The 17,149-nt window shown below is 40.9% G+C and overlaps 1 protein-coding gene across 1 annotated transcript; it reads left to right on the forward strand.

Annotated features, from left to right (window-relative positions):
* Positions 1 to 9: 9 nt before the first annotated feature.
* On the forward strand, positions 10 to 15,315 carry RPL9 (ribosomal protein L9). The gene is made up of 7 exons (XM_069202044.1): positions 10 to 2,578; positions 2,693 to 2,808; positions 5,264 to 5,359; positions 6,240 to 6,372; positions 13,250 to 13,330; positions 13,714 to 13,825; positions 15,211 to 15,315. The coding sequence occupies exons 1-6, from the start codon at positions 2,533 to 2,535 to the stop codon at positions 13,818 to 13,820; spliced, it is 579 nt and encodes a 192-aa protein (XP_069058145.1). The 5' UTR covers positions 10 to 2,532; the 3' UTR covers positions 13,821 to 13,825; positions 15,211 to 15,315.
* Positions 15,316 to 17,149: the final 1,834 nt, after the last annotated feature.

Consider the following 17,149-nt stretch of genomic DNA (forward strand, 5'->3'; position numbering starts at 1 on the left):
GTCTCCTGCGAGGTGAGGGGACGCTGAATTCGGTTCCGACGTTGGAATCCACCGGCATCCGTTAAATACGATTATTTTCGGACGCCCCAGAGTGGTTCCGCGTGGACGTCTGGGTCGAGTTATAGTACTTGGGTTAAAATGGTCGCCGAGTTTCTTAGTATATACATTTAAATCTAGCCCGGCAGGGGCCGAAAGATAACCTTACCTACTTTCTGTTTGGTCCACCGCTCACTTACTTCTGGTCTGTTATGCTTTTCGTTTTGTGTCATAATTTTTGTGGCGTAGCGGTTGTTTTTCTGTTTTCTTCATATGCGCCCTTCCTGTACAAGCAGTCACTGAGGTAGCAAAGCTGGTTGTCTGCGCCTCAACTCGTCCGCCTATTCAGATTATTTTGGGGTTTTGTATAGTGAATAATCTTTACGAATCGGCTGATGGCTCTTCAAGTTTTTATGTGGCTTAATGAGGTACCCGAGTTTACGTAAAATAGCCGTCTGCCTTTTAACACTCGGGTAATTTCAAAGTGTGGCGACAGTTAAGACGGCGATATTTGTAGAACTCTTCAGATATTCATATGTTTTCTGGTGGTATGGTTGATTTAAGTTGCTGTGCTTTAGGTTCCTTTGTATTTATACATCATTATTTTATACATATCTGTGGGTACTTTGCAGACTCGTCACGGTTGTAGAAAAATATCCTGAAGACCGCTTTTGATTAATATTACCACTAGTCAGTCAGCAACATGTAACGTATAGCAAATTATTTCCTAACTTTTACCTCGTCTGAGTTTCCTTTTTCGTGAGTGAAACCATCGAGTATGTTATGGAAATCTGCCTGTTATGGGAGGTAGAGATACGCCATCACTGTAGTGGAGTGGATTAGCCCTATGGTTAACCGTGATGTCAGGAGAGGTGAGATGGGCTAAGTGCTGCACGAGGACCAAGGTAGTACAACTAGTGGTAATGGTAACCATGAACGGTGACCGCTCCATTTGTATGTATGGTTTACCTGTGCATCTGTCGCTAAACCTTGGACGATTGACAGTTTTCAGGAGTTCTGCTGAAAGTTTTTACCTCCTCCCTCAAACACGTTTTGTCTCGAGTACAGCATTTAATTGGGCAGAAGATACTTTTTGCTTTGTGGAAAAACTTAACACCTGATGCAGCATAAGTACCTTGGTTATAGTGTAAATGATCAAGGTAGTGAGTCTGATATGCTTATTAAACATACTATAGCATTTTGCAATGCCATCTGTAATTTTGTTCGTTCATTTGTAGCTTTATTCCTGTTGGGTCCTTGTGTGAGAGCTTGTGCTCAATACAGTAAGCTTGAATTGATTATGGTCACAAGCCAGCAGTGAAGACTAAAGACCGGAGTGGAGAGTGATGTTCGATGCCTTAAGCGTGATTTGATATGAAGTTGTAGCAAAGGAAGTGGCTCTAGCGTTGTTTGTGTAACACTTGATAAATCCAATAGGTTTTTTGCCTGGGTTGTTATCCTGCTGTTAAATGTTGTAGGCTGGTATCTTGTTACATGAACGTGCACAGACTAATGTCGAAGTCAGTTTTTTTTTGGGTGTTTATCACTCCAACAAACTGTGTGAGACAGCCCCACCAAGTATCACGCATTTCCATACTTGACCCTGCATTACCGCGTGTAAATGTTATGTCACGCATTCCAGAGCTCCTGACAGTAACTTACCACTATTTCAGTTCCTACACCAGAACAGTGTATTACCAAGGCCGAGTTTGGACTCTTTTATATTGAAACCCTAGTTTGCAGCAGTGCATAGGCAAAGCAAGGGTCGCCAGTGGCAAGGAGTCAAAAACAGTTACTATCCGTAGGCAGAATTTTTGCCCCTTTTAACTCTTTATATCTGGATCGGTACGAGTATTCTTTGCTGGCTTTCTGATTGCAGTGTCTCTCACGCTTACAAAACCCAGAGCACTGCTGTTCCAGCAAACTTTTTTTACACCTGCAGTTTAATTTTCATAAATGTTAACCCGCTGCAGCTGAGGCACGGAAAGGACCTGGTGTGATTGTCTCTGAGGTTAAGGCATGTCTGTCATCAAGTTAAACTTGGAGGCAGCAGGTCTAGTTATGTATCCCTCCTCTTCGTTGTTTGATGTTGCTTACATATTTTTAATTGCAATGTGCCTGAAGGCTTCCTTGTGGGAAGTCATGGCCAATTCAGTTGGTTTGAGCTGGGTACGAGTTGGTTATGATAATTAATAAAGGCTGCAGTTGGTTATTTGATCAATTTAATATGCCATATATATGATCAGCCTATTATGAAAACTCCTACCAGGCCATTAATCTTCCCTTTGTTATTAAACGTGTTAAAGCTAATAGGCTTCATGGGTGAATTGTTATGTTGAGTCTGCTAAGAAGTATTTAGTGACCTATCATCTCAGGTTATTTTAGTTGGGATTTGGTGCGGTCTCCATTTCGCCTGTGTCAAGCAGGTTTTTATGTCCTCGATGGTCATATTTGTAAAATGGTACATCCAAAATAAACATTTTTTCAATTTTCAGAATGAAGACCATTCTCAACAACCAGACTGTGGACATACCTGACAAGGGTAATTTCTTAACTGTTACATTTTTAAAACTTGTTCTTGGTGAGAATATTCTTTTTTTTTTTTGTGTATTTTTTTTTTTGTAATTTTTTTTTTTTTTTTTTTTTTCCCTCGCAGTGGACATCACCTTGAAAGGGCGCACTGTTATTGTGAAGGGTCCCAGGGGCAGTCTTCGCCGGAATTTCAACCACATTAATGTTGAACTTTGTCTCATGGGCAAGAAGCATAGGAAGGTGAGTTACATGAGGCGTGTTTCCAAGTAATGGGAGTCGATGCGGGTTTGGTCATCACGTAATTTTCAGCGTTGTTTGTATATGTAATAAAGGATTAATATTTTTTTACTTCGAAATATTAAAGGTTTATAGGGTAGTACTTGTTATGATTGCTACTTTCACCTTAAGAAAGGTGTTCATACACCCGGATTGTCTATGCAACTGGGAATGGAGAAGGATTTTTTGGTTTTACCTTTGAATGTCCTCAGGACTTTTTGGGCTCGTGACCAGAGGCAGTCTGCATCGCAGACTAGGGCATCGTTCCTACCAAATGTGTTAGTTTGTTTTTGTTAACTTGCATATTGAGAGGCGTTTAATACTTGAACCTGAAAGGGTTAAAGAGCAACACTATCTATAGCCTCGCTAAGTGTAATTTCAGATGGTTAAGCTGTTTTTTTTAAGTAAAGGGCCAGGTTTTGCTTGTGGTCCTGATGGGATGAGAGACCATGATGGGAAAAATACCACTAATTTTTAGTTGTGACAAATTTGATTGTCACAGTTCATAGCATGAGAAACTGCGATCTCTTTATGCACCCAACTGGTTAAAATATTGACTAGGATACTTAAGTAATTTGGCTTTAAGCCTGTGTCTTGCAGCGACTATAATGCTGTACCCTTCTTTGCTAGTGGGACTAGTTTTTTTTTTTAACAGGCAAAAATTCAGAGTAAAAACGTTTTAGGAATTACATTTGTTACTGTCTTCTGAATAAACCTTGTGCATTGATGCAAACTACTTGGAGTCCTTGACAGGGGTGTGAAATTCCTATAGCCCACTGCCTATTGTTTAGGGTAAAGGATAACCAGTTTTCGTGTTTCCACTTTGGACAAGTGGGCTCATCCCCTTACAGCATCAACCCTTTGGCTGCAAGTTTACAGTACCACAGTATGGATCACTGAAGGGCATTTGTGGTAATGTGTGTCCACATTTTAATGCTTTTCGAACTTTTATTTATGGTTCTGGTTTATTCACTAATGCCAAGCCTTTATTAGGAAATAATTTGCGAAACCATCTTTGTTTTGGAGGGGGGGGGGGGCACAATTTTTGTAAAAATGTGTTGATGCATGCTAGTATTACCAAAAAAGTGTAACCAATTATAACAAGATTATGGGAAACAAATATAAATAAGCATTGGCAATGCCAGTAGGCCTTGACATTGGTGGCCAGCCTTTTGGTTTTGTCAATTGTCAAATGTTGTGGGAGCTACTTGGGCCCTCCTCATCATAACAAACATTGGCAAAAATATTTTTTGGTCTCAAAAAGCACACTTTGCATTGGGGGGGGGGGGGGGGGGGGGGGGGGATTACATTGCCAAACAAGCATTGGCAATGCCAATTAGTCTCACCTTTTGAGACTGGCTCTGCCATTGCCTTTTGTTTATGCTGTCCAGTATGGGCATTTTACTCAAGCTGAATAGCAGCATGACTTAGGCATTTTCAATGCAACAGGTCTCGCATAAGCTCGAGTTAGAGCTATTAGTGTTGTAACGAGAGAGGGGGGTTGGTGGGGGAAGGGGGGACACAGCGCTATCATACTATGTAAAAAGCGGTGCGGTCGCGCTGCGTGGAAAATAAAGATAAATTAGTCCAGACACCAGGCTAAAAACATCGAGCCGTGTATGTTTTTAGTAGTTTACCGGTGCTGTGTAGGTGGGCTAAACACCAGAAAAGGCATGACGTATGCATGCCTTTCACAAATAAAAGCAAGCGGATTTTAAAAGGCAAGTCCACTGACCAATGTAAGTGACTGACGTGACATGGGTGTGGTTTGAAGCAGAAAGAGATTACCCAATGGGACGAAGCTCTTTGCGCTCGCCCATAAAAATGACTGGGCTGATTCCTGCAATTTTATTTCCTCATCTTAAAGTGCATTAGTACTAGATGCATCATATTGCTGTCTTGATTTTTAGCCACACTGCAGAGCATCTGCACTATAGTACGGGGTGGCTACAAAACATTGCCAATAGCAGTCTTCCTAGAGTGATCTTCCTGTTGCTTCATGGCCAATCCCCCCCCCCCCCTCCCCCCTGCATGGTACTTGGCTCTCCCCGTTACTTTGGGCACCCTGCCTCTGTGTTGAGGCGGCGCGCACACCACGCATTCAGTGTTGCTGTCACCAAGTATCTTTTTATCTGCCTTTATTCATTCTCTGCAGCTTTTACCCTTTGTGCATTTGCATAAGCCATACACAAAATTGAATTACAGAGGATAACTTAGTGGATTACAGCTATTCCTGTTCTACCCTGGTCCCCACACTTCAACTGTCCGTTTTAATTGTTCCATTGTTATGGAACAAGCTCTTCAAAAGTGTCTCTACACAGGAGTTGGACTTCAGACGGTGTATGGTACTTTCTGCTTGCTGCTAAGACTTGCGGTTTAAAATCCTTGAATGATCACACCTTTTTTTTTTTATTTATAGCTTCGTGTTGACAAATGGTGGGGCAATCGCAAAGAGCTGGCCACAGTGCGCACAATCTGCAGCCACGTCCAAAACATGATTAAGGGAGTCACATTGGTAAATATTAAATTTTTGTTTTTGAGTTGTGTGATCTGGCCGAGATGCATGCCATTGAGTGGTGCTATCTAGCATTAAGCATCTCATCAAATAGCTACACTTGTGTTCCCATTGTCGCAGGCATTCGGCTTTAAATTGTATTTGTAAAGCATGAGGGTGTCCTTGTGGACTCGAATATGTTTTTAGTGTTTGTAGTACTGATTAGAATCAATATAAACTTCCTGTTTTCTCCAAACAGTATCCTAAACCATTAATACCTTATCACTCAGCAATTTTTTTTTAAAAAAATTGCTTTTAGAGTTTAGGAAAATAAAGCAATCTCTAAGGGCTGCTTTTAGGCTAGTAGAAGAGAATTGGTGGGAGGTATGTTTCTATACTTGGAATCAGAATTGAGAGTGGAGGAATTCCTTCTTCCAGACTGTAAATGCTGAATGTGGCTTGTGTATGGGCATTGTCTGCTTGCAATAGAAAATGTCTTTGTAAGTAGTTGCGTCTTGATTAGTTTACTTTATCTGGTTTATCTGAAATGATTCCACAGTTTAAACTTGAAGGTTTGTACCTTGACCTTTTGACACGTCCTGCTTACTTGTTAACCTCATCCACTCTCAATTTTATGGGCTTGATCATTTATCACCTCCCTTTTTATATGACACAAGCCGGGCCCAGCCTCTTCTGTTTCCACCATCCTACTGTTTGCATAACATGTATGGCTGGACTCACTTCTATGGTGTACTGTAGGGGCTGCATAATTATCCTATTTCACTGAAAAAGTTTAGAACTGTTTCAGCATCAGTTTTCTTTGACAGTACTTTTCTAGTGTGAATTTGAACGGTTTGAGGATTATTCATTTTTTTGATTCTAACAATGTTCTCATTTGCAGGGCTTTCGGTACAAGATGAGGTCTGTGTACGCTCATTTCCCTATTAACGTAGTAATTCAGGAGAGTGGCTCGCTAGTAGAAATCCGTAACTTCTTGGGGGAGAAGTACATCCGAAGAGTACGAATGAGGCAAGGTATGCCATAGATCCTTATGTTAATTCAATCCAAAGCTTTAATGTTTGTGCTGGCCATATGCCATCTCCTTTAAATGCCAGAGGCAGAATGATCTCAACAAAGGTGTTTTTGTGTGTGTGTGTGTTCGTAGCCATCTTGCTGGCGATCACCAGTAAGTAATTGGGACCGGTTTCCATGGGAAGTTTTTTTTTGTATGTTTGTGTTATTGTATTTTTTTTCTTTATTTTGTCTAACTTGTGCGCAGCTTGACTAATCTTGACAATTTTCAAAACTGAACAGTCAAGGCCCTGTGGACTATCCCTGCCGCACAAGGCCAAAGGCTGTGCGTGGGGTTGGGTGGTTAGAGGGATTGCCATAGGGCCTGGTCACAGCCAGGCCCTGCGGCCAACCACCACAGCGCATGACTGAAGGCCTTGTGGGGCGTGGTTGTATTAACGTAGAGTAAATTTAAATTACTCTGTAAAAAAAAATAAAAAAAAATAACTCCAATAAATTCTCTTAACAAAACCAAAGGGTGCGGGGACATTCTAATTGGGTTCTGAATTTACTTGCAGAAAACCATAGAAATCCATCAGTTAGCTCCCAAGTATAACTCGTGCCCTTGCCATACACTGCTAATTACCCCAGATATTACAGCACTACGACATTTTATAACATCATTAAAAATTTCAATGTAACCATAGCAGTCAAATTATTGAAGATAATACTGTGCATGGCGGGGGCATAAGTTGTTACCTTATGGGAAGAGTTATATTTACTTGGGATACCCCTAACTGTTACTACTGAATTTCTATGGTTTTGTTAATAACTTCAGAATTTAACTATAATGTCCCTGTAACCTCTGGCTTTTAAAGTGAATATATATACTTCCATTCCTGCACTGCTAATGAACTTTGTGATTGATACTCTGCCTGTTTTGGTTTTAATACCTTAATCTCTGCATGTTGCCAGCTCGGTCACTGGCAGACTTTCTCACCTTTTGCCCTGAACCTGTCTCGTGGAACCACAACATAGCTTGTGGACATACTTAAGATCTGCAGTCGGCACTCACTGAGTGGGTTTGAGATCCAGACCCTTATGCTCCACTCCTCATCAGTCTTCCATACTTAAGTGCTGCTTGTACTTTCTTCGTTGTTACTATAGGGTGCTTCCAACAGTCTTGGCTTTGGTCTTGTGACCAAAGCACTGTTTTCAGTGATGTGCCCAGCATTGCCAAGTAGTTAGTGTAGAAAAGGGGTAGTTGTGTGTGTGGTATTACTTGTAAATACAATTCTGTTCCATGCCGACTGACCCTGGATTAGAAAGTGAATAGTTGACCTCTCTGGTGTGGTCCCATCCCCCCCTTAACTACTTTAATTTCTACCCTATTTTCCCTCTTTTGGTATTCAAGATACGTCCCAAAAATTGGCCACATCATACCTATCAATCACCACTTCTGCCCAGATCCTATGCACTTTAAAAAAGTTATTTAAGTAGATGTTAGTTCTGGATGTGTGTGATGCCATTTATGTATATCACAGTAAACCATGATAGATTTTCTCTTGCTAAGACTTCCCCCATGCAACGCTAAAACTGTTTTTTTACATTTGGGAGGCCACACTTAAACCATCAATTTCTTTTGCTTTGTAAACCATATCCTTGGCACTTTTCACATTTCCTCCTATTTTGAGAATTAAAAAGGTAGCTAGGTTAAGGAGATGCTGAAGATACAGTTGTGAACCCAGCCATGACATCGATAAATCAAGTTTCATGAAGGCTTCACTTGGGTTGATTGCTTAAGGTTATCCCCCTAGCAAACATAAGTTTAGAAAATGGTGAATGCAAATAAGACATTGTTGATATTCCACAGAACGTCTTAGATGTGTAGCTTTGTCCAAAAGTATGTAATACCCAGAGCCAGTAGTCGCTGAAATTGGGTCTAGCTGAAAATTGCAATTTATATTGTACCCAATAATCTGAATTAGGTAATGGCTATCGTTAGTGCAATTGCAAATTCTGTAGTGAATATAGTGCCAGAATTGTGATGGACTGTTAACGTCCTTTTAAAGGGCCAAGTCAGCATTAAGAAGTATGTAACCAACACCCTGCCGTACAATATTTCAGCACATTATGAAACCTATGCTCAGCTTACTGAATATGACTTAAGGGTCTAAACTAGGAACATAACGGCAGGCATGAGTTGTAGTAGAAAATTCCCAGGAGAGGAGGGCTGCAGTATAGAAACTGAACACATCAAGGTCAGGTTGCCTCCCCTGCAACCATATAAACCCTGCAACACTACAGTTCATTCACTGGCTAGCCTCTGCTGTCCAGCATTCCGGTTTAAACATAAAGCACACCCACATGCTAGGTATTCTGGGTGTACAGTTTTCATTGTGGGGATAGTGGCAGAACATAGGATGGCAATGAGGTTTGAGTTGTAGCGAGTGATAAAGCATACTATGGGGATGTGGTTGGAAGTCTTTGCTTTGAGTGTATGTGGGGAGCGTTTTTGTGTTGTGCATGACTGAGGAGCTTTTTTGAGACGGGGCAGTTTATTGTAAGGGGTCTGCAGTGTGCGGGGAAGTAGTTTGCCAGTTGTACTTCTCTACAAGGATTGTGTATAAATTATCCACAATAAGGTCATGAATGCTGCATTCAAAACAAGCATTTGCAATGCTATGTGTCTCACATTTGCGTGAGTTAGAGCTATTGGAATTGTAAACTTATACCTCGACTTTTCTTGCCACATAAATTGGTCAACCTGCCTCATTCTTTTCCTGCCATGTAATTCCAATGGCCCTGCATATAACTAAATCACTTCAATTTACCTTCTTCCTTCCGTATCTTCAGCCAAAATGAAGATATTGCCATTTAGCATCCTAATTTAAATCTGCCGTGCTAATTCCAATAGAATACCACTTTCACCGCCCCACCGTCAGAGTTGCTGGCTGGCTAACACAATTCCCCAAAAAGACACAAGACAGTCACATAAGAGAAATAAACTAGACGGGTCACCTAAGCATTTAAAGGGTGTTCAAACAGTCAGTGTAATAAGGATGTTAAGTTGGCCTGAATCATGGTCCTAATTGTAATAATGAGATTATTTAAACATACGAATATCATATAGGCCTTTATCAGAAGTAAACTTTTGTCATTAGACTCTAATGCTTAAAACAGCCCCTAGAGGGCACAATAACAAATATAATTCGTTAGAAACGTGGTCATGGAACCATATTGTTAGCCCCTAGAAGGCATAACCACATAAAGACAAAATAGGAGAAAGTGAATGCAGTGTAACCATAAACTTTGCCCCTAGAGGGCTTTTTTAGGTGTAGCACGCCTACTGCAATGATATAATACAAACAAGGCCTTTAAAACAAAACTTCTTCCAGCTGTAAAACAACCGTTCTAGCCATGAGAAAGCTTAAGACAGTGGTGGGAGGGGTTATTTTGGGGTCCCCACTAATCTGGTGTGCAGGCCCAGAGATGTAGACAGCATTTTGAAGGTGGTCCCATTGACCTACGACAACCACAGCCTGAGTTACGAGCAAAACAACTTGTAAAAGTAATACCCTGCAAAGCATTATGGGGAGGGTTTTCATGCTGTGAATATTATAGTATGTTGGCCTCAATGCTCCGAACAGCCCGTAGAGAGAACCACAATAAAAATAGCATTTGGAAGAAACGTGGTCATGTAATCAGTCACCCTTAGAGCATAACCGTATGAAAAATAATTCAGTGTAACCATATATTTATCTCCTAGAAGGCATAGTGCCGTACACATTTTCAAGGCTAGCAGGCATACTGCAATATTACTAACGAGGCCCATAGAACATAACTTCTCCCAGCAGTAAAACAAAAGTTCCAGCCATGAGAGAGCTTAAAAAGATAATGGGGATAGGGGTTATTTTGGAGTCTCCACTAACACTGTAAGGACCCAGAGCTGTAGACAGAGTACATTGTGGTGAATGTTTTGAAGGTTGTCCCATTGTCCTAGGACCACCACAGGCTGAGTTATGTGCAAAAATGTTTTGTAAAAGTAATGCCTTGTAAAGCATTATGGGATGAATTTCCAGAGTACAGTGAATATTGTAGTATCAGCTGTACTGGGAGAGCCACTTTCGCTTTGAGGATTTCTGTTTTACATAAAGCATGTACCAATTTCAAGTGTTTTAAGGGGAGAGCCACAAGAAGTAACTGAACAATGTTACCAGTGCTCCAATAACGCCGATCAAGTTCGTGTAGTTGTGTTGCTGCATGGCCGCCATGCAGCACAAAGGGGAGAGAGGGTGAGACGAAAGGAAAAAATAATTCTCCCACGGTAAAGAATATCTGCAATCTTGCAATAATTATGTAATGGGGGCAGTCTGCAAGACATGAGAAACAAATGTAAAGCATTTACCAATTACATCAAGTGTGGCTTTTTGTTTTTTCTTTGTTTTTCTCTCCTCTAAGGCAAGCCCTGGGACACAATACTTAAAACAGGTCAAAGCGCTTGCACACTCTGCCTCAAAATGAATGCTATTTAGAGATACCTAAGTGCATTATTTATAGATCTATTATACCAGGACTTGGTAACCTTGATGTGACTGACAACTAGTAAAGTGTAGCTGGACGTTGTCTGCATGTAGCTGTTGTCTTGATGTTTGTGATCTTGGTCTTTTGGTGAATGCATGCCTGTAGTGATTATGTTGAGTGTCTGAGGAGTTGTGGATAATGCATAAATATTGAAGGTGGGTGTGTAAACCCCAGTCTGCAGGATGGTAGATGGGCATGGATGGTCCATTTATTTATATATATATATATTATTTATATATTACCCAGTATGATTGTGGTTTGTGTTAATGTTTGTAGTAGATGCTTTGAGCTCACCTGCTGTTGATCTAATGCTATGCGTATTCCAGTTTGGGTGTTACTGGGCTCAAGTGCAACCCATGTCCATATTTGCAAGATCCTTCAAGGTGCACATATAAATAACTTCGATTTCATTACCTATACAAAATTCAGATCGGCGATCTTCCTAATCCTAAGAGCCAAGAGTTCCCTATTGGGTCTAAAATACACCCCAACAGCAGTTTAAAATGGATTTGCCTGTAGTGCTACTACTACCCCAAGTAATGGATGAGAGTAATAGAGGACAATCTTTATGTAACTTTCCCTTACAGGCCTGTAGCTTTTTCAGGTGTCTGGAACATGCTTCCTCTGTATGTGAAGTCGGCATTGATTTGTCAGCTATAAATCTCCTAGTCTTGTCGCTCTCACCAATTTGTCCAGGGCATGCATTTGTCATGCCTCTTCCTGTCTTTACTCCTCCTTGAGAGCAGGGATCTAGTACACTATCCCATATTTTAGGACCAATTTAGGAACTTTTTTTCTTCGTTTAGAAACCTTCAGGAGCAGTGTTGTTTTTGCTCTGGTGCTTTTGTTTTTTTTTCTTTTTTCCCCCTCTCGGCTGCTTCAGGGTACTTCCCCCCTCTGTAGCTAATTGTAGATCAAGAACTCAAGCCCCTTCTGTGCAGGGCCTCAGTGAGGTTTCTTTAGAGTACCCCCTGAGACCCAAGCTCACACTACCAGTATTTTATTTTTTTAATTTACAACACCCTGTGTTTCTCTTACATGCGTCCTGTGGCTCATAGGGATCATCCATCACGGGGCAGGAGCCTTGCACATGGAACCCTTCAACTGCGTACACAATCCTAGTACTACTTCCATATATCCTTTCACTTCCTCCCCATCCCTTTTAGTGTATTCACAGCAGTCATCCATAAATTTTCCTGCAATCACCAACTCTCATACCCCTTTCCAATACTCACCTGTTCCTCCTTAACCCCACACAATGTGTTTTTTTTTTTTTTCTTCACCTTTTCGTTCCCCTTTCGGGCATCCCACTGCCAGAAACATTCAGTTAACACAAATCCCAATTCCTCCCTTATGCATTTTTATTGCACTTACTACCATAAATTATGGAGCATCCATAAAAAACAGATTGGGTAAGATCCCTGGTTTTGATTGTAGCATTTACAGGGACCAAAGGAGGGAGTAACAATAGCATGGTAGATAATGCATCACGTTTTCCCTTGAAACCTATTGTGGTGTGTTTAGACAAAGCTGCCGGCGATGTATACAGTGACTTATTCTTTCATCAGTACAGAGTTCCAGTGAAATGTTGCAGCGCTCAAGCTGCCGGAGCATTGCTTTCAACAGCTGGTGGGCTGTGGGCTGATGCTGTCTGGCTTGGTTTAATTTATTTTCAGTTTCTATAGCGCGGCTTTACCTAAATGGAGTTAGTGCGCTTTGCACATAGAAATGAAAGGTAATGAAAGTAATATACTGAGTTTCTGAAGTGAATTAAACATTTTCTTGTTTCCACGTTTAATAGAGGTCCAATATTTAAAATAAACACATTTGTTGCGCCATGCGAAGTTATTTTAATTTACATATTTGCTAGCCTTTGTGCTTTGCCTGCTCTAAGTGTGAAGGAAACACATGGAGATTTAGGCAACTCGTGTATTATCACATTTCCGGTGCGAAAGTGTTCAAATTTATTAGCTTTTTTCAGCTATTTCTTAAATGAGTTTTTTTTCCAGCGCCCAAATCCCATTGTGCCTTGCCCAAAGGCTTCTTACCTGCTGCCTTCGTTGTACAAACTACTGTTCATTTATGCCTATAATGCAATGAAGTTTTATGCTCCATTGAAATACATACACGTTTATAAAGACGCCTGAATACCCTTGGCTGCCACTCCTAATAGTGTTCAAACCTGTTCTTGTCAATGCCAGGTTTTACTTCTCAATCTATTTGTCTATTGGGGGCTTAAGTTGGGTTTGTCTTAAAATGCACCGTCGGGTTTCATAATGAAATGACGCAATTTCATTTTTTAAACTCTATTGTCAGGTGTTAACTGTGCAGTTTCTCAAGCTCAAAAGGACGAGTTGATTCTTGAAGGAAATGACATCGAATTGGTTTCAAATTCAGGTTTGTTGCACAGACTGCAAATTTAGTTAAGACCCCACAGTTTATAATTTCAAAATGGTTCTATTGCTTTATTTTCCTTTATCTACCCTTCAGTATCTGCTCTATAACTTTCTCTACCAAATGCATCTGCAAAAACAAAATGGTTTGCATTTTTAGCAAATACATACTATTTGCAGTACTCAAAGTTGGTAATTTTAGTTGAAAAAAATAAATGGAAGTAGGAACGTTTTCAGTTAGTGTTTCCTAAGGCTATTAAGTTTAGTTGAACGAGCTGGTATATTGCAATACGGCATTGTTTGGTAACCTACCTGTACACTGATGTAGTGGCATTACATGAAATTGTGCTAAAGTTACGTTTTTCTGATCTTCTGTTTACCCTTTAGCTGCCTTGATCCAGCAAGCCACTACTGTAAAGAACAAGGATATCCGAAAGTTCTTGGATGGTATCTATGTTTCAGAGAAGGGTACTGTCCAGCAGATGGAAGAATAAGCTTGGTGAGTAGAAAGCCATATAGTCTTTGAAAACTTAGATCTCACATTTAATCTTCTGTGGAGGTGGACTATAAAGTGTATCGTTAAGACAACGTGGCACTCGTATGCCATCAGGTGGTAGTTCTATACGTTTCGTCTATTGCTTGTACAGGCGACTCTGAACTCTTGCGGCAGTGCCGCCATACTATATAGAATGCTGCTTGGAAACGAAACCTTTTGCATGATGTGTGAAAAATCCTAGTAGTTTGACTTGTATTTTCCAGTAGCCTGTGGTTTCTGGTTAAATGTGCATGGTAACACGCAAATCTGTTTTTGGCTCACTGTGCACTGTTGATTCCCTTAAACTTAATTTTCCCTTTTGACATACATGCTTTTGTGTGGAAGGGTCTTTCATGCTACATTTACTGCTTTGATAATACTCTTTTAATCTGGTTAGTAAACTGAGTGATCATTGCCCTGTCCCACACGTGTCCAATTTTATTACTCCAGAATGTACTCTTCCCAGCACATACTTTCCACGAGACTCTTGTATGCTGAGTGCCTCTCAACCAAACTTCTACCCATCAACGTACTCCCACACTCTTACCCTTCATGGGCTAAAACTATCTCTAACCTACCTCATACCTCTGTCCGTCCAATACTCTTGATTTCAACGGCATTCGAAACGGGTATGCCTTGCTTGGTATTCACAATCGATTTGCAATTAAACATATCAATTAAACTTCTTCCTATTTTTATCTTGGATAAACCTGAGGATACTGATCCCAGATTCCCCCAAGCCACTTCACCCTGCCGCCAACCCCCTTCCCGTCCTGTGATGGGCATAGGTATCACTGCTATGCACAATATTGACGTATGATCAACAAATGCCAACACGCATATGTTGTTCACGCCATTAAAGTTGCTGTAGGTTTCATCCATCTCCAGGATAGAGCCCCAGACCTTGTAATTTTTGGTGCGTTCTTTAGTTGGGTTGAAGCCTACTCTCTTCCCTCCCCCCCCCCCCCCCCACCACCACCACCTATTTTTATCTTGGATAAATCTGAGGATACTGATCCCAGATTCCCCCAAGCCACTTCACCCTGCCGCCAACCCCCTTCCCGTCCTGTGATGGGCATAGGTATCACTGCTATGCACAATATTGACGTATGATCAACAAATGCCAACACGCATATGTTGTTCACGCCATTAAAGTTGCTGTAGGTTTCATCCATCTCCAGGATAGAGCCCCAGACCTTGTAATTTTTGGTGCGTTCTTTAGTTGGGTTGAAGCCTACTCTCTTCCCTCCCCTCCCCCCCCCCCACCACCACCACCAATATGATCTATTAAATATGAACTGTGGTTTGTAGTCTATTGGCTTAACGTTTTTTTTTTCTTCCTTTGGCAGGTGTCTATGCCACCAACTGAAGTGTTCCTGTAAATATCAATGGTCTGCCGAAGTAGCATCAAAGATCTGTGGTGCAAAATTGAAATAAATATTCTTACTTCGTTGGCTGCTTAGTTTTTGTACACTTCATTGTGAAATGGTACTAGCTAAAGGCCTCTGGCATGGTAGTTATCTTCACTTGAAGCATAATCAGTAGACAAAGACGGTTTGGTATTCGAGAGCTGTAATATAAACTGTTGCCTGCATGGCCATCAGACTAATCTTGAAGGTTTTGTGAATACAACTTTTAGCGGGCTATAGATGCTGTACTCTCTTAAAGGTACCAAATGTTTTTCAGCTGTATGGATTTCGACATTGCAAAGCTTGCAACTTGCATCTGGCCACCTCCCTATCTTAGATAGTTGTGCAGACAGGTAAATGTTGAGTGGGTATAACCAGCTGTGTGTGATGCAGAAGACCAGGATCTGTATTAGAATAAAAACAGATAATGAAGTTGAGATGAGTCTGGTTACAAATTTGCAGAGAGTTACAAATTTTCCATGTTTGGGCTCAAACAGGTGTAAGCAGAAGCAAATGAAGATTGCTTCGGTGAAAGTAATGCTCCTGTTGCTCAGAGGCACTAGACCCCCTGCATGTGTCTTAAAATGGACTAGGTCTTTTTTTAGATTCTTGGCCTGAGAAGGATGAATCTGTATGCCCGCCCACGCCAATTTATTTTTAATTGGCAGTGGGGGGGGGTTAACAGTGCAGCAAATTCAGAAGTGAAATCTATCTTGCTGGCATGCTTTTTACCCAGGTAACCAGGCACCTTTTGTTGGTGGTTGCCTTAATGGGAGGTATTTGGCCCATGATAACCTAGTGACTAGCTTTTAACAGAACAAGGGCTTGGACGCCATATTTTTTAGATGTTTTAGGAACAGGTTTTTACACTTTTGGGGTACTCCTAAGTTGTAATTGGCAGGTTTTTGCAGCATTTCACAACGAGAAGCTGAAGTGTTGTCGTTCACACACATACTGTACCACTGTAATGGAACCATCTAGTCATTAATCAGAACCACAAAGATTTCTTAACACAATTGAAACGTACAGCCCATTAAAAAAAACACAATGTGTAGAAAAATGCTGAAACAGATTTTTTGATAGCAAGCATTCTATGGCCATCTCCATGAACTGATTTCAAAAATTGAAAAAGATAGAAAGCTATTAAAAGAACAAAACTAAGATGGCCACCAATCTTAATCACAAAGTGTCTTCTCTGAAAAACAATTCTACAATATTGGCACCAGCAGGATCACCTTCAGATCCCAGCTACCCAAAATTCTTCAGAGAATATCTTTCAGTCTGTCCATGGGAAGTTCGCTAGAAGGTAAGTCTTACAACTAGAATTGTTCCTGAACAAAATAATCTTTAGGCTACTAAAGAGATCTCACTCCATGCAATCCAGTGAACTGGTCAATGTCCAGTGACTCATTCCTAGGTAGATTATTTGAAAGCAATTTTACTTGTCTCTGATTTCCTGGGCTGCAAGCCATATCTTTTTGGCGTTGTCTAGGTGTGGTGTGTGGTTTTTTTTTTTTTTTTTTTTTTTTTTTTTTTTTTTAAATGATTCAGTAGTGCCTGGGTTAACTGAAGGTTTTTCTGTCATGTATTCCCTTGGTGGTGTCCCTGAACCCTTGGTTCTTGATCAGTGGTTTTTCCTGCATGTTCATAAGTGAAATACTGCATCAGTGACTAGGCAGCTGGCGTGGGGTGGGGACCTGAGATACTTACACCTTATTCCAGATATCCCTATTAGTGTAGTGTAGGCAGTGTCTAGAAGACAGGCTCTCTAGAGGTAGCTGTGGATGAGCAGCCAAGGCTTATCTAGGAGACATGCAAAGCTCATGAAAATACCACTATAGTCACACATCACTTACACACATGAAAGAAACTACTCAGT

The sequence above is a fragment of the Pleurodeles waltl genome, chromosome 1_2, assembly GCF_031143425.1.
Source record: "Pleurodeles waltl isolate 20211129_DDA chromosome 1_2, aPleWal1.hap1.20221129, whole genome shotgun sequence".
In the NCBI taxonomy this organism is placed as follows: domain Eukaryota; kingdom Metazoa; phylum Chordata; class Amphibia; order Caudata; family Salamandridae; genus Pleurodeles; species Pleurodeles waltl.

Bases quoted from the DNA above. Each gene is read 5' to 3' on its own strand.
- RPL9 (XM_069202044.1), top strand. From the start codon at position 2,533: ATGAAGACCATTCTCAACAACCAGACTGTGGACATACCTGACAAGG. The intron at 2,579-2,692 runs GTAATTTCTTAA...TTTCCCTCGCAG, and splicing joins TGTGGACATACCTGACAAGG to TGGACATCACCTTGAAAGGG. The intron at 13,331-13,713 runs GTTTGTTGCACA...TTTACCCTTTAG, and splicing joins CGAATTGGTTTCAAATTCAG to CTGCCTTGATCCAGCAAGCC.